The sequence below is a fragment of the Panthera onca genome, chromosome A1 (assembly GCF_046562875.1).
Source record: "Panthera onca isolate mPanOnc1 chromosome A1, mPanOnc1 haplotype 2, whole genome shotgun sequence".
Lineage (NCBI taxonomy): Eukaryota > Metazoa > Chordata > Mammalia > Carnivora > Felidae > Panthera > Panthera onca.
Genome location: NC_138339.1, coordinates 28,467,368 through 28,485,873, shown reverse-complemented (window position 1 = coordinate 28,485,873; position 18,506 = coordinate 28,467,368). Strand labels below are relative to the sequence as shown.

Sequence of the window (18,506 nt, the reverse complement as noted above, 5' to 3'; positions counted from 1 at the left end):
ACATGTATGAAAGGCAAACAAGTGTGCCTAGGACATCTGAGGAGTTTGGACTGGGCAGTACCCCTCCGTCTTCTGTGTTCATAAAAGAAGAGAGAAAAAACATTCCATTACAAGGATCACAGCTCTGTCCCCAAAATGTCAGAGGGATACTAAAAAGTCATGCAGAAGGGAATATAATAAGTACATTAGTTAGCACTCTTTTCCATCCAAGACAGCCAGGGAATGCCAACCCTTTAGAAATCTAAAAGGGAATGTGAGGTTTAATTAGCTATTAAGCTTCTTTGTCTTTAGATGTAGGATATACAAAGTACTTGTGGGTTTCAGGAGACTGGGCTTTGGCCTGAAACACTATCAAGTGTCACATGTATGTGGGATGTCTGAGGCCTGGCTTGTTTCATGTAGGCTTTCCACACAGTATGACAGATAGATTGGGTTGATACCCACTTATTCACTTATCAGGATCAGTACTTCATGTAAAATAAATGCTGTCCTTTACAGAACAAACTTGGATTCCACCAACAAATTTTGAGCAAATTTTGACTTTACTACAAAGATTTTTGTTTTTTGTTTTTTGTTTTTTGTTTGTTTGACAGTGGGTCTCTAGTTCTTAAGCCAATTGAGTAAAGCTTTATTGAAGACCTAGTGTGTGTAAAGCACTGTGTTAGGTATCCAGAAAAATGCAGACATGAAAAAAAACTTATGTTGTTAGAAGTTTAAGATCTTCTGGTAGCCCCCTGCAGACCCCATTGCTGGTCCATTTCTGGACCACAATTACCTTTTCTGCAATAAAAGTAGGAGTTTTGGTTGGTTGGAAGACGTGAGTCCCAGTGGCCACACTGAGGGCCCTGTAGACCCCTTCCACAGCATCTGGATGACAAGCAAAATAAAGCAGCATCTGTGTGTAGTCAAGTTGAGGTGGGTCCTTCTCATAGTCAGCAAATAACCTAAAGAAAAACTGTCACACAAGAAGAATTCCGATCAAACATAAAAGGTGTAAAACTGGTAGTTAATAGATGGACAGGCAATGAAATATCCTTCCAGGAGCTTTGGAATAGAGCCACTTTCTGAGGATTGAATTAGTAAAAGTAATATATAATGAATAGTATTAACTGAAGAATATGCTAAGTTAAAAAACAGAATAAATAAGGCTCAATATTCTAATTTTAAAGAAAATTGTATGCTAATTAATGGTATCAACATATTTAGGAAAGAATGTGCTAATAATAATAATAAAAAAAAAAAAACACGTGGGGATGACATGTGAAGCAGGACCACAGAACAAAGACCCATCCATCTATCTAACCTCATCACCATTCTGACAAACTGGGCCCTGACTACTAAATATGAAGCTTCTGATATATCTCCCTACCCTGAGTGGCAAGAGGGGGAAATGATAACCAAAGCCACTGGGACTCTAGCCATTAAAATCTTTCAACTGGTCAATCCTGCTCTGAACTTCATACTTAATTTGTTGACAGTAATGTGGACTCTTTCCACTGTGAGTTTACACTGGAGGAGAAAGTGTGCTAACCACTGAATATCAGTTTTTTTGGTAATCTCTCATTCATTCTAGATGACTGAGCTGGAAGCCAGCTCTGTATGCAGTGTTTTGTGCATTTGGCAGCAAGAAAAGTTAGTGTGTGGGAACTCAATATCCCCTGAGGCCCCCCCACAAAGAAGCTCAAATCCTGGGACTCACAGGTCACACCCAAGCACCTACATGGGCCTGGTTGTAGAGAAGACTCCTTTCCTCAGTGAGCTCTTCTCGTATATGTACATTTAGTGGCCTGGAGAATCTTCTTTTTTAAATTTAAATTTTGATACAGTAGATGATTCTTGAATGGTCTAAGGTTTAGACTATGAGCTATATGAGCTTTGCACATATGGCAAGCTCCTGGATGATTCTAACACTGATGGTCCTGGCCTAGACTTTGAGAAGCAAGTGCCTAGATCCATAGATACCATGTTATTCTTGGCTACCCACAATACTTACAACTATGGACACACATTTAATTAGAAGAGTAAGTTTCTGACACTTGACAAATCCAATAAAAATTTAAATAAAAATAACTTTGATAGGAAACTGCATAAAGTCTTTATGTTACAGAGCAGGAAAGAATCTCAGAGGTCAATGGAGTCTGCAAGTTCATTTGTTCAGTCACTTTTATCAAAGTTAACGGAGTGGTACGTCTGCTGTAAGCCAGGCACTGAACTATCCTGAGATGCTTAAAACCACTCTCTGACAGTAGGGGCACCTTTTTCATGATCCAGCTGGTGGGTTCCTTCAGGACTTTGTGTTTTCTTCATGCCCTCTTGCCTCTGAGTTACTCCAGGGATGGCCAGCCGGGCTTAGAGTAGAAGGGAGACTGACACTAACAGAGAACCATGGCAGGGTCCCTGAGTGCTTATCTTCCATTTCTTTCAAAGGAATTGTTGAACTTCATTATGACTTCCAGTGAATTGCACTTATAAATGCTATGCAGGTGCATCATTATCTTCATTAACAAAGCAACCAAATATTATATCTCAAAAAAAGATGTGAAAAAATGAAATAATCTGATATGTAAACTCTTTCTGTAATTACACAGGATTGATTTTAAGTCATTGAATTGGATATTTATAAAAGGTAACCTTGCTGTGTTCCTAAGATCATTTAAAATATTGTAGTAGGCAGAATTCTAAGAAAGTGTCAAAGGTTCCCACTCCTTGGCATATTTATCTTGTATAATCTCTTCTCCTTGAGTGTGGATTGGGTTTGTGAATGTAATGGGAAAGTCACTCCCGTGAGTAGGTCGCTTTATATAGCAAAGGTAAAGAGATTTTGTAGATGTAAATAAGGTCCTTAATCAATTGGTTTTGAGGTGATCAAAATGAAGCCTGATGTTGGGCCTGACCTAATCAGGTAAGCTTTTTGAAAAAGGACCCAGGCCTTAAGGAGAGATTTGAAGCCAGAGAGATGCTCTCCTTCTGGCCATGATGAATCAGACTGTCCAGTTGTGGAGAAGGTCATGTGGCAGGGAACAATAAGCAGCCTCTTGGGCTGAAGGTCTCAGTCCTACAACTGCATGGTTCTGAATCCTACCAATGATCCATCTCAGAAGCCAGTCTTGGAACCAATCTTGGAGTTGACCTCAGATGACAATGCAATCGCAGCTGATATCTTGATTTTTGCCTTATGAGACCCCGAGCAGAGGACTCATCTAAGCCATGCCTGGACTTCTGACTCAAGGAAGCTGTGAGCTAATGAATGGGTATTGGCAAATACTTATTGAACACCTAAGATGTGCTAGGCATGGACTATTCTAGGTGCTTGAAATGTATTCACTAAGAAAGAGATAAAGATGCCTGTTCTTGAAGAGCTTACTTTCTAGAAGGGGAAGACAGACAATAAAGAATACATTTTAAAAGTTGGGTAAATTAGATAGCGATTATGGGAACACACAAAAAAGTAGGCCAAGAAAAGAGGAATTAGGAGTGGAAGGTGGGGAGGGGAACAGATTGCACGGTTGAGAAGGGAAAATTTGAACAAAGATTGGAGGGAGTAAGCCAGGGAGCACATCTGGGGTAAGAGCATTATAGGCAGAGGGAACTGCTGAGGCCAGTGTCCTAAGGTGGGCATGCACCTTGCATGGTTACACCATAAGAAGGCCGGTGTAGCTGAAGCAGAATGGGCTGGGGCAGAACAGAAGGAGATGAGGGAGAGAGGAATAAGGGCCAAGGCCAGGCTGGCTTCTTCAGGACTTGGGATTTTCCTTTGAGTAGAATGCAGAACCATGGGGGGTTTTGAGGAGAGGCTGCCATGATCTGCCTGTAATCTGAACCAAGACAAGGGAGGAACAGGGAGACCCATCATGAGGCTGTTGCCATCATCCAGGTGAGGTTGACTGTGGTTTGTTCCAGTGATAGCCATGGGGCTTAGGAGGAGTGGTCTGATCCTTAGTATATGTTGAAGATAGAACTACCAGGGTTTCCTGAGGGACTGGACGTGGTGTTTGAAAAGGAGAGAAGATATGGGTATGAGTCCTAGGGTTTTGGCAACTGGAAGATCAGAGTTGCCAGTAACTGAGAGGAAGAGGGCTTTGGGTGAAGATGGGAGTGGTGGGGTGGCAGGGACAGGGGTTCGGGTGGATACAGTGAGCTTGAAATATCTACTAGAATGTTCAAGTGGAGATGTCAAATGGGCAATTGCATGTAGAAGGTCTGCGAGAGAGGTCTGAGGTAAGAATAGGCATTCGGGATTCGTTAATAATCAGGTAGTATTTCAATCCTGGCCTCAACAAATATGACCAGCCCAAAGTAATAGAAGGATTTCACATGAACAGAAGCTGTGGAGAAATTAAAACAATAGCTGTAAATTTGAATATGGAAAAATTGTCTTTTCTCAGGAAATCTCTAAGGATTTTAAAATCCTGGAATAGTTGCTCTTGGTGTTGAGTGTGTGGGAAGTTGGGAAGCCAGGACATGGCCCGTGGAACCCTGTCAGTCATAATGAAGTGTGCTGTCACTGTCACAGGACAACAATGTGATTGCAACACAGATGTGTCTCAGAGTTCCTTTCTTGGATGCAGTGTGGCATTTCATCCAGTGCCTAGGACTCTGGGGTCATCCAAGGCCACAGACAGTGTGATGGCCTATCTGCAGGAGCCCTGCCAGTGTGGCTCAGAGGCAAACCCTGGGTCACCGAGAGCATAAGTAACAAATCAGAAGAGCTGGGTGGGACCCAAGACTAGTCCAATCCCTCTTCTTAAGAAGGTACAGAGGCCCTCGGTGTGAAGGGACCTGCTCAACATCCTCCAGTGAGTCACGGCAGAATTGGGGACAGAGCCCAGGGCTCCTGACTCTCAGAATTCCTTCTTCACAGAGCATTTTCCCTTCACTGATTTGGTCTTTACTATTCTAATTACAGCCAAGGACGTAAACTTGTTCTGTTGTTTTATCTTTTTTCTTTGCACACCTTTCCTCAGGATGTTAACCATTAGCTGTTCTTCTTCAACCAAACAGAGTCAGCAAGGCTACTTACATAGGGCTACTCTGTGCCAATCACTCACTCTGCACAACAACCCTGCCAGGGAGGGATTGAAAGAAACCAAGGTGCAGAGAGGTTAGGTAATGTCATCAAGACCTTGAAGCTTGCGAGCATTGGAATCTGTGCTTTTAATCCCAGTTTAAGAGCACTGAGACTTATGTAATACTGAGCATTCAGTCTCTGACACACTGAGGGGCAGAAAACACCACACCTTTCTGTCCTCTGGATATCACATTCACATGCACACACTCACACACGCATGTTAGTTATCTTCTGCCCCGCTTCTTTCTCAGGCTTCATGGTCCTGTCTCTGCTGCCAACTTTGTTCCTTTCCTCCATGTCACTTCCCAGCAGTCTGGATACTGATATGTGGGAGCCATGCCCTCCCTAGGGACCCACAGGGCCTTCCCTGCTTCACCGCCTCACAGTCTTAGGGCACAGTCTACCTTCTGGCATTAGCTTCTGGGTGAGCAACTGAAGGGCTCTGCCCTCGGTTGACATTTCTAAAAATTTCTGGTTGGAAAGGAAAGCGCTTTCACGTGACATCATATTCAGATGGCCAGGTTCTTTGCAGAAGAACCTGCTTATGTTGCCCACAGACTTGTTCACAAAGTCATAGAGAGATGGCCTTCCAAAGGCTTTACAGGGTTGGTCTCCATCCTCCAGTTTCACACTGAAAACCCCCACCACGACCAAGACAAAAAACTGTCCCCACCCTTGCCAGTCTCAGGTCTTGGCCTTTGGTAACTCCTTGACCCCTTTTTCTTATCTGCTCTCCTGCTAGCATCTGGGAGAGGTGCTTGAACACTGTGCATCCAATTGAAGGGAACTTTTCACTTGAAGTTTGTAATTAGAGTCATGTTCAGTTTCAACTGCAGTTGTGAGCAAATGGCTGGCTGGAAATTGGACAATCAATACACCTACTTTGCAGAGATGTCTAAATCCACAGCTCAACTTTTCTCATAGTCTATTGAATTTGGTTGTATTAGGTATATTTTCATATTTTAAACATTTACACTCAAACCAGAGTACTTTACATATATTAAGGTCCTGTTTTCTATTGTGGCCTCAGGGATAGAGGCTAATAATATTATTGATAATAATAATGTTGATAATAATGTTATTGATAATAATCTAATGGGTCATGGGAAATACTTATGCAACCCTTGGTATGTTGTACAAGTTAATCAAAATCAAAGAGAAATGAACAAAACATATACAGTAGTCCCCATTATCTGTGGTTTTGCTTTCTGTGGTTTCAGTCAGCCACGGTCCACTGTGGTCCACCTCAGTCCGGAAGCAGATGATCTTCCTTCTGACAAATCATCAGAGGGTCTCTAGTAGCCTAACACTACTTCACAATGCCTACATCATTCACCGTACTTCATCTCATCATGTAGGCATTTTATCATCTCACGTCATGACAAGTGAGTACAGTCCAATAGGAAATTTTGAGAGAGAGACCATAGTCACATAACTTTCCTTACAGCATATTGTTAGAATTTTTATTTTATTATTAGCTATTACTGTTAGTCTCTTACTGTGCCTAATTTATAAGTTAAACTTTATCATATGTATGTATAGAAAAAAACAGTGTAAGGGATGCCTGGGTAGCTCAGTCAGTTAAATGTCCAGCTCTTGATTTCAGCTCAGGTCATGATCTTACAGTCATGAGATTGAGCCCTACATTGGGCTCTGTGCTGGGCATGGGGCACGCATTAGATTCTCTTTCCTCTCTCCCTCTGCCCTTCCCCTGCTTGTGCTATACTATCCTCAATTTCAGGCACACACTTGTGGTCTTGGGATGTATCCCAAGGTGGAGTGGTTACTGTGTTGGTAAAATGATTGCTCTTATCCTAAGCTTTTAGAATTGGAAGGACACTTAGAGACATGTGTCGAGTAATGGCTTACCTGGCAGATGAGAAAAGTGAGACCCGAGGGATTACGAAAATTGCTCAAGATCACACAGAGAGTTAACAGTGGGGCTCTGTCTTAAGGCTTTGGTCCCTGCCTCCTCCCCCAGAACTTTTCTGTGCTGCTACCTTATGAACATTAAAGTCTACAACTGGGGGTCGGGTGGGGGTTGGAATCTGAAACAAATTACCAAGTGGAAGAAAAGATTAAGAAATTATCAGTGTTATAGTAGTGGGGTTTTTTTTTAAGGATCTCAGCAATTACCTCTATAAGATGCTCCTTTCTATTGAATGGCAGGGGTTCAAGGGGATTTTCTGGAATTTTTAGATCTTCATCTCTCGTAAACCACAGACCAGCCTATACAAAAAATAAAATTGAAAATTATTAAAGGATTGTTCCTCTCAGAGCCATAGGGATTGAACTCATCTTGTTCAACTGTCTAGAGCACTGGTCTCCGAAATAGGGGGCAAAAACCAAGGGGATGCAGGAGAAAATACCAGAACTTCCACTTACACATATTTTGATAACATTGTTATGTCATTTTTATTTAAAAAATTTGATAATGTAAATAATGTAGTAGTTCAGTAGTACACATGTATAATTTATAAATGAAAATCCACATCTTGGGGGTCCTAGCTCTATTTTAGCCATCAGAACATGCGATGAAGTTTGGAGGTCACTGCCCTAGATCTTGCCTGCATGGTGATATTCTGGAGGGGTCTGCACTCATAACCCTCACTCACATTCCTCATGTTCTGTTCATGTTGCTCTCTATTCCCAGAGTCTAGTGTGATGCTGCCAGTGCACAGTGTTGGAAAAACTTTTGCTGAGTGACTGACTGACTCAAGAGCTCAATGGCCTACTCTTTAATGACATCCCTCTTTCTCAGCCCATTATGTGATACTAATCACAGAATCCTCTGATTCCCATTTGGCAATGCCTCTCTCTTCCTTCCTTCCATCCCTACTCCTGACACCTTGGTGCAGAGCCTCTTTACTTCTGTCACAGGCCACCCCAGTCAGCTCCGAGTTGTTTTGGTTTCTAGTCTCCCTTTTACTTGTTTCAGCTTGTAGTGTGCAACCATATCACTTTCCTCGAAACTTTAACCTTGTCTTATCATTCTCTGCTCAGAAACATTTCCTACTCTTGCTGTGTTGTTCACATCATCCCTCCTACCTGATGTGACTTCCTGCCCACCCATGTAAACCTGCACATCTCTGCATTCTCTGTTCCAATCACACTTCCCTAGAGACACCTTCCTTGATCTTGCCTCTGAACTCCAATTTGATTTGTTTATACCACACACTGGATATTTGGTCCATTCCTTTAGGTGTTGCCGTTCATGCCTGCTGTTGAACATGTCTTAGGTTTAAAGGATATGTCGTGTCAAGCTTAATTTTTGTACATGGTAAGCACTTCATACTCATATGAATTTTGTTCCTAGGTCTAGCTTTCTTACCATCTTCCAGAGTGACAACCCACTCTCAGCACTATTTCCAAGAGGTATTGGCTTGCTTAATCTGACTCTGGCCTATGCTCTTCCAAGGATCACCTGTGCTTTGAGAAAAGGCTGGAATGGCATTGGGTAACTTGTCAGCAGATACAGATCCCAAAGGTGAGACCTGGGGTTTCTTTTAATTTGGAACAAAGGAGATGCTGGTCATGTGGAACCCTGTGAGAGAGAAGACCCAGAAGAAGCTTAAATTTCAGCATGAGCTCAAGCTTTGAATGTGCTTTTGTATTGACCAAGAGGAGACCCTTGCCCAGTAGCTAATCTGTGGAGGGTAAGTACCACTCAATGGGAGAATAGAAGTAAAGAACATAGGTAAGAGACATGATGGGGCACCAAAGTTCAGAATTACCCTCCTGTCTTAACAAGAAAAATAAACAACATAAATGAAAGATGATTTTCCAGACATCAGACAACAGGCAATACAGCACATTAATTCCTGAACTAAGGAAAGCTACCAAAGAGTCCTATTAGTGTTCCAGCCTGGATGGAGTTTCTAGGCTTCAGTGCCAGGAGAGGCATCCAAATAGAGCCTGGTGACCTTCCTGATTTGAGAAGGCAGACTCTATTATTGAGGCAGGCTGAGATGGCTAGAATTTTCAGGGTGGACTACTAAAGATGCACTGAGGACAAGCCATAGAGATCCACAGAGGGATCTCTGCAAGTCTTGAGTGATAGCCAATCTGTGGATGTGTGTTTGTGGAAGATACCAGAAGCTGGAGAAAGAACCAGAGGAAAGGAGTAAGCTGAACAATTCCTGAGACACACATAGGGCTGGGAAGAGTACATGTTACCACCAGGCAGAGTGGAAGGATCTCCTCAAACACAGGCATTGAAGAGAGCCCCCAGGAGATAACTGCCTTAACAGTGGGGCCAGATTGGCCACTCTGGACCCATTCTTACAAATCTTATTGTAACCTTGAGAGGATAGAAGTGATTCCAAGTAACACTGATGCAGGCCCAATAATATTTAAACGTATATAAAGTTGGGCATCCAACAAAGTAAGATTCACAACATCTGGCATCCAATATAAAGTTACTAGGTATTCAGAAAAGCCATAACTTATGACCCATAGAAGAAACATCAATCAAAGAAAACAAACACAAAAATGACACAGATGATAGAATGAACAGAGAAAGATGTTCATTTGTCTATTCTAAATACATCTCATTTGTTCAAGGAGATAGAGAAACACATGCATATATTGAAGAGAGAAATGGAAGATACAACTAAGAACCAACTTGAATTATTAGAGACAAAAAATTTAATAACTGAAATGAAAAATATACCACATGGTATTAATAATAACAGATTCAGTTCTGCAGAGGAAATCATCAGTAAACTTGAAGACATAAGAATAGAAATGAATACAAAGTAAAGCATAGAGAAAAAAAATGGGAAAAAAATGAACCAAGCCTCAGTGACCTCTGGGACAGTACATACGTGATTAGATTTTGAGAAGGGGTGGGGGTGCAGAAAAAAAAATTTAGAAAAAAATCCTCAAAAGTTTCCAATCTGACAAAAATTACAAAACCCACAGACTTTCAAGAGCTCCATGAACCCCAGGCAGAAGGAACATGAAGAAAACCACACCAAACAACACAGTAATCATTGCTGAAAACTGGGGATGAAGAGGAAATATTAAATGAAGCTAGAGGGGAAAAAAGGAAACAGAGGATCTCAAACCCTCCTACCATTGCTCAACCAACACTCTATTCCATGTTTAATTGTTTCAATGCACAGGAATTTCCCCTGATCCTTAAAATCAAGGAATCATTCATACTAGTTTTCTAATAATATATGATATTGCATAAATTAAGAAAAAATCGTGTATTATGCACACAAGAGGGCCACTTTAGAAAGGAAAAAAAACTAACCTGACTGGAAAACAACTTATAATTACTAAAAAGTCATCCGTGGGTAGATCCAACATGGCAGAGAAGTAGGAGAACCTGAAATTCCCTTGTCCCTTAAACACAGCAGTGGTGAGGCCAAAGGACTTTGAATTCGAAGAGTCCAGGCTGCTGAGTGAAAGAGATGTCTTTGCGGACCCACGGGGACAACGTGGTGGGCCATAGGTGCGTGATTGTGAACTGGGAGAGATGAAACGGGCAGCATAGGCATGGAAGGGAGGGATCCCCTTCTGCGGAGAGACAAAGGGAAGAGAAAAAGAAGCTGGGAAAGTGTAGGACTGTATCTGGACGAGAAAGACCATGGATGGGGATGGAGAAAGATCCAATCTCTAACTGCGGGGCTTTCTCCGAACTGGGGCGGGCTGCCCAGTTAGCGCACCTGAGAAGGAAGGGAGCCAGCCCTGGGCTCCGTAACCAGCTCAGAGGCATAGTCCGCAGTGGGAGAAAGCAACCCCTTCCCTGGATGGCTGTGGGAAGAAGGTATATAGCTGTTCAAAGGACAAAAACTGCCTGCGCCAACCAGCCACAGGCCATATACATAGGCGGCGCGGAGCAGCACTTCCCTGGAACCAGAGTGCAGGGAGAGGGACCCTTTAAGACATTGGGGTTTAAATCGCAGCTTAGTGCCAGGGAGGTGCGGGAGTCATTGGAGCAGGACAAACTGCCTCATTGGCGCCAGCGGGGCACTGCAACGATGGCCTGAACAGAGTGGTTTGGGCCACCAGGTCTGGGGAGGTGAGACTGTGGTGTCACCATTTTTCTCCCTGTCACTGACAAGGTGGGGCTTCAGGGAAGGACAGCAGGCCCACAGTGGAGGTGGGACCCGCCTACACCAAACCACTCCCCTCCGTGCCTGGTAACTGTAGCGGGATTGAGGCTGAGTCACCACACAGTCCCTCCTCCAGACCAGCGCTGCCATTGGTTCCAAGGCATCCAGCAGTTTTGCATTTCCCGATTTAATTCTTGGACAATTCTTATTATATATATATATATATATATATATATATATATATATATATATATATATAAAATTTTATATATTTAAATATATTTATATTTAATACAGATTATATTATGTATAATATATTATATTATACTATATTATATATTATATATATTGTATATATTATAATATATTATACATAATATAATATACATATATACATATATGTATAATATATTATACATAATATAATCTGTATTAAATATAAATTATATATAAATAAATACATATTAAATATATAATATATAAAAATTGTATATAATATATATTTATATATTATATACATAATAATATATATGTATTATATATAATTATATATTAATAAATAAATATATTTATTTATTTTATTTATTTATTTATTTATTTATTTATTTATTTATAAATAAATAAATATATTATTCAGGTTGTTGGCTTGTTTAAGCAGACATATTTAATCTATTCTCTTTATACCTGTTCTACCTCTCCTTCTTTAGTTTCCTCTCTCTCTCTCTCTGGATTAAGCCATACAGTTTCTCTGGTCAATTTTCTTTTCTTTTCTCTTTTCCTGCCCCTGTCATATCTCTCTTTGTATGAGATAAGGCCTCTTCCATCAACACCACTCCGCTCCCACCGTGGTTTAGTTGTAGAGGGTGTTTCTGGTTTTTTGTTTTTGTTTGTGTTTTGTTTCATTTGTTTTTGTTTTTTGTTTGTTTTCCTTTCCAGGGCTACTTCAATGAACAAATTAAAGCACACCTGGTCGAGGGTCCAAAACATCACTATGAGTACAGAGATAAAGCAACCAAAGTCATAACAACAGAGAGCAAATAACACACGCCTGAAGGGCCAGGCCCTGGACGGTGTATGACCCTTCTTTAAGAAAGTAGTGCTGGGGCGCCTGGGTGGCTCAGTTGGTTAAGCGACCGACTTCGGCTCAGGTCATGATCACATGGTTCGTGAGTTCGAGCCCTGCATTGGGCTCTGTGCTGACAGCTCAGAGCCTGGAACCTGCTTTGGATTCTGTGTCTCCCTCTCTGTCTGCCCCTCCCCCACTCACACTCTGTTTCTCTCTCTCTCTCTCAAAAATAAATAAACATTAAAAAAACAAAGTAGTGCTCACTGGTGCAGGGCAAATAGCAAGATTTAAAACACATAAGAGACAGAAAACTAGTCAAAATGATGAAACAGAAGAACTCTCCTCAAAAGAAATTCCAGGAAGAAATGACAGCTAAGTAATTGCTCAAAACAGATATAAACAATATAACTGAAAAAGAATTTAGAATAATAGTCATAAAATTAATATCTGGGCTTGGAAAAAAGCATAGAAGACAGCAGAGAATCTATTGCTGCAGAGATCAGGAACTAAAAAATAGTCATGTTGAATTAAATAATGTTGTAAATGAGGTGCAAAATAAACTAGAGGTGGTCACCACGAGGATTGAAGAGGCAGAGGGGAGAATAAGTGAAACAGAAGATAAAATTATGGAAAAAGATGAAGCTGAAAAAAGGTAGATAAAAAAATTCTAGACCACGAGGGGAGAATTAGAGAACTAAGTGATTCAATGAAATGTAATAATATCTATATCATAGTAGTTCCAGAAGAAGAGGAAGAGAGAGAGAAAGGGACAGAAAGTGTACTTGAACAAATCATAGTTGAGAACTTCCCCAATCTGGGGAAGGAAACAGACACTGAAATCCGGAAGGCACAGAGAACGTCCTTCAGACATAACAGGAATCGATCTTCTGCACGACAAACCATAGTGAAACTGGCAAAATACAAAGATAAAGAGGGAATTCTGAAAGCAGCTAGGGACAAACGGGCCTTAACCTACAAAGGTAGGCACATAAGGGTAGTAGCAGACCTATCTACTGAAACTTGTCAGGCCAGAAGGGAGTGGCAGGAAATATTCAATATGCTGAATAGGAAAAATATACTGCCAGGGATTCTTTATCCAGCAAAGCTGTCATTCAGAATAGGAGAGATAAATGTTTTCCCAGACAAACAAAAACTAAAGGAGTTCATCACCAACGAAACCAGCCCTACAAGATATCCAAAGGAGGACTCTGTGAATGGAATGTTGCAAAGACCACAAAGACCAGAGACATCACTACAAGCATGAAGCCTACAGATAACACAATGACTCTAAATCCATATCTTTAAAATAATAACATTCAATGTAAATGGACTAAATGCTCCAATCAAAAGACATAAGGTATCAGAATGGATAAAAAAAAAACAAGACCCATCTATTTTCTGTCTACAAAAGACTCATTTTAGACCTGAGGGCACCTTCAGATTGAAAGTGAGGGGATGGATAACCATCTATCATGATACTGGAAGTCAAAAGGAAGCCAGAGTAGCCATACTTATAACAGACAAATTAGATTCTAAACTAAAGGCTGTAACAAGAGATGAAGAAGAGCATATATCATAATTATGGGGTCTATCCATCAAGAAGAGCTAACCATTATAAATGTTTATGCACCCAATTCAGAGACACCCAAATATATAAAACAATTAGTCACAAACATAAGCAACCTTACTGATAAGAATGTGGTAATTATAGGGGACTTTAATACTTCACTTACAACAATGGACAGATCATCTAGGCAGAAAATCAAAAAATAAACAATGGCCCTGAATGATACACTGGACCAGATGGACTTGACAGATATATTCAGAGCTTTTCATCCTAAAGAAGCAGAATACACATTCTTCTCAAGTGCACATGGAACATTCTCCAAGATAGATCACATACTGGGTCACAAAAGAATTGAGATCATATTGTGCATATTTTCAGATCACAATGCTATGAAACTTGAAATCAACCACAGGAAAAAGTTTGGAAAACCTCAAAATACACAGAGGTTAAAGAACATCCTACTAAAGAATGAATGGGTCAACCAGGCAATTAAAGAAGAAATTTAAAAATGTATAGAAACAAATGAAAATGAAAACATGACAGTCCAAACCCTCTGGGATGCAGCAAAGGCAGTTCTAAGAGGAAAATTCATTGCAATCCAGGCCTATATCAACAAACAAGAAAAATCCGAAATACAAAATCTAACGACACACCTGAAAGAACTAGAAGCAGAAACTCCAAGGCCAGCAGAAGAATAGAAATAATAAAGATCAGAGCAGAAAGAAACAACATATAATCCAAACAAAACAAAACAAAACAAAACAAAACAGAACAGATTAATGAAAATAAGAGCTTGTTTTTTGAGAAAATAAACACAGTTGATAAACACCTAGCCAGACTTCTCAAAAAGAAGAGAGAAGACCCAAATAGATAAAATTACGAATGAAAAAGGACTTATCACAACTAATCTCTCAGAAATACAAACAATTATCAGAGAATACTATGAAAAATTAGATGCTAACAAACTGGACAACCTGGAGGAAATGGACAAATTCCTAGACACTCACACACTACCAGAACTCAAATGGAAGAAATAGAAAATTTGAACAGACCCATAACTAGTGAAGAAATTGAATCAGTTATCAAAAATCTCCTAACAAATAAGAGTCCTGGACCAGATGTCTTCCCAGGGGAATTGTACCAAACATTTAAAGCAGAGTTAATACCTATCCTTCTCAAGCTGTTCCAAAAAATTGAAATGGATGGAAAACTTCCAGACTCATTGTATGAATCCAGCATTATTTTGATTCCCAAACCAGACAGAGACCCAGCAAAAAAAAGAGAACTACAGGCAAATATCCCTGATGAATATAGATGAAAAAATTCTCAATAAGATACTAGCACATCGAATTCAACAGCATATAAAAAGAATTATTCACCATGATCAAGTGGGATTCATTCCTAGGCTACAGGGCTGGTTCAATATTTGCAAATCAATCAATATGATATATCACATTAATAAAAGAATGGATAAGAACCATATGATCCTGTCAATAGATGCAGAAAAAGCATTTGACAAAATATAGCATCCTTTCGCAATAAAAACCCTCAAGAAAGTCGGGGTAGAAGGAACATAACATAAACATCTTAAAAGCCATATATGAAAAGCCCACAGCTAATATCATCCTCAATGGGGAAAAAATGAGAGCTTTCGCCCTGAGATCAGGAACACGACAGGGATGTCCACTCTCACCACTGTTGTTTAACATAGTGTTGGAAGTCCTAGCATCAGCAGACAACGAAATGAAATAAAATGCATCAAAATTGGCAAAGAAGTCAAACTTTCACTTTTCTCAGATGGCATGATACTCTAAATGGAAAACCCAAAGACTCCATCAAAAGGCTGCTAGAACTGATACATGAATTCAATAAAGTCTAGGGGTACAAAATCATTGTACAGAAATCAGTTGCATTTCTATACACCAATAATGAAGCAACAGAAAGAGAAATCAAGAAACTGATCTCATTTACAATTTCACCAAGAACCAAAAAATACCTAGGAATAAACCTAACCAAAGATATAAAAGATCTATATGTTTAAAACTATAGAAAACTTATGACAGAAATTGAAGAAGACACAAAGAAATAGAAAAGCATTCTATGCTCATGGAGTGGAAGAACAAATATTGTTAAAATGTCAATATTACCCAAAGCAATCTACAGATTCAATGCAATCCAATAAAAATTGCACCAGCGTTCTTCTCAAAGCTAGAGCAAATAATCCTAAAATTTGTATGGAACCACAAAAAAACCTGAATAGCCAAAGTAATATTGAAGAAGAAAACCAAAGTGGGAGGCATGACAATCCCAGACTTTATCCTCTACTACAAAGTTGTAATCATCAAGACAGTATGGTACTGGCACAAAAACAGACACATAGACCAATGGAATAGAATAGAGAACCCAGAATTGGACCCACAAATGTACAGCCAACTAATCTTTGACATAGAAGGAAAGAGTATCCAATGGAAAAAAGACAAGTCTCTTTAGCAAATAGTGCTGGGAGAACTGGACAGCAACATGCAGAATAATGAAACTATACCACTCTTACACCACACACAAAAATAAACTCAAAATGGATGAAAGACCTAAATGTGAGACAGGAAACCATCAAAACCCTAGAGGAGAAAGCAGGCAACAACCTCTTTGACCTCAGCCACAGCAATTTCTTGCTCAACACATCTCCAAAGGCAAGTGAATTAAAAGCAAAAATGAACTATTGGGACCTCACCAAGATAAAAAGCTTCTGCACTGCAAAGGTAACAATCAACAAAACTAAAAGGCAACCGATGGAATGGGAAAAGATATTTGCAAATGATATATTGGATAAAGGGTTAATATCCAAGAACTTCCCAAACTCAACACCTGAAAAACAAATAATCCAGTGAAGAAACGGACAGAAGACATGAATAGACACTTTTCCAAAGAAGACATCCAGATGGCCAACATATACATGAGAAGATGCTCAGCGTCACTCATCATCAGGGAATTACAAATCAAAACCATACTGAGATATCACCTCAGATTGGTCAGAGTGGCTAAAATTAACAAATCAGGAAACAACAGATGCTGGTGAGGATGTGGAGAAATGGGAACCTTCTTGCACTGTTGGTGGGAATGCAAACTGGTGCAGCTTCTCTGGAAAACAGTGTGGAGGTTCCTTAAAAAACAAAACAAAACAAAACAAAAAAACAATAGAACTACTCTACGACCCAGCAATAGCACTACTAGGAGTTTATCCAAAGGATACAGGAGTGCTGATTCATAGGAGCACATATACCCCAATGTTTATAGCAGCACTTTCAACAATAGCCAAATTATGGAAAGAGCCTAAATGTCCATCAACTGATGAATGGATAAAGATGTGGTTTATATATATAATGGACTACTACTTGGCAATGGGAAAGAATGAAATCATGCTATTTGCAGCAACATGGATAGAACTGGAAGGTATTATGCTAAGTGAAATAAGTCAGTCAGAGAAAGACAGATATCATATGTTTTCACTCATATGTGGAACCTGAGAAACTTAACAGAAAACCATGGGGGAAGGGAAGGGGAAAAATAATTACAAACCTAGACGGAAGGAGGCAAACCATAAGAGACTCTTAAGTACAGAGAATAAAATGAGGGTAGATGGGTGGGCGGGGAGAGGGGAAAGTGGGTGATGGGCATTGAGGAGGGCACTTGCTGGGATGAGCACTGGGTGTTGTACGTATGCGATGAACCACAGGAATCTACCCCCAAAACCAAAAGTACACTGTACACACTGTATGTTAGCCAATTTGACAATAAATTATATTTTTAAAAAAAGTCATCTGTGAAAATTTTAGCAATGTGAAATGTTAAATGTGAACCTGTATAGGAGGGTTTACATTGATGCAGCAAGGTTCTGTCAACCATATCCTGACTCATTGGGTTATTAGGCGATTTCTCCTTAAAAGATGGAAGTGCCCCCTCTCTCTTGCCACGACATGGCCAATGTGTTTTTTTTTTTAAACTTTTTCTTAAAGAGTGAGTGCTGCATTGTTTGGATCCCAGAACATCTGGCTCACTGAGCCTGCAATAACACGCATCCTCACAGACAGAAGGTGAGCTGGGAGTTCAATATCAAAGAATCCTACACAGTGTGGCTCAGTCTCCACATGCGGTGGAGGCAAGCATGTGAGAGACAGCTGCAGGATGGCTGGGGGCTTTTATCCTTGCAGCGCCCAGCCCAGGTACACAGCCCAACCCACTTTAACTCTCTCATTCCATTTCAGACGCTGGAGAAATCAGCACACTCTTAAGTGGCTGTTGTGGAGAGCTTGCTGTTCATCAAAAGAAAAGAAAAAAGATAGAACAAAAAGCCAAGTAGAGAGCCCTTCTATGCTAGAGAACTCCATTTCAGTGATGCGTGTTATGTTATTTTACTGTTCTAATGTAGCATTTTTAACACATCTCATAAAATTTTGCTCTAGAAGTGGTTTTGACTTTTCCCATATAACTTTTGTTTTGTTTTGTTTTTGTTTTTGTTGTGTGTGTATATGCTGTATGTTTAAGCTGGCCAAGTGTTGGAAACCTGGGAAAGTCATGTGTGAAGGTCAAGTGGGTCTTCTTGTCCTGGGGCTCCTGTGGGGGGATCTGGGTGGGCAGGGAGAATGCCAACCTTGGAAATCAACTGCTCCCCAGACACAGGAGGTGTTCAGATAAGTACTTCTGAGTTTCTTTCAAATGCAGCAGCCAGCTTTCTCTAAGAAA

The 18,506-nt window shown here is 40.2% G+C and overlaps 1 protein-coding gene across 1 annotated transcript in view; it reads right to left on the bottom strand.

Moving 5' to 3' along the window:
• SPEF2 (sperm flagellar and cilia associated 2) overlaps positions 1-18,506 on the bottom strand; it is a 184,021-nt gene that overhangs the window by 11,690 nt on the left and 153,825 nt on the right. Inside the window, exons 33-34 of the mRNA XM_081796051.1 lie at positions 7,205-7,297; positions 776-955 (exon numbers count right to left, since the gene is read on the bottom strand). Coding sequence (XP_081652177.1) covers positions 776-955; positions 7,205-7,297 — 273 coding nt within the window. The remainder of the gene's footprint in view (positions 1-775; positions 956-7,204; positions 7,298-18,506) is intronic.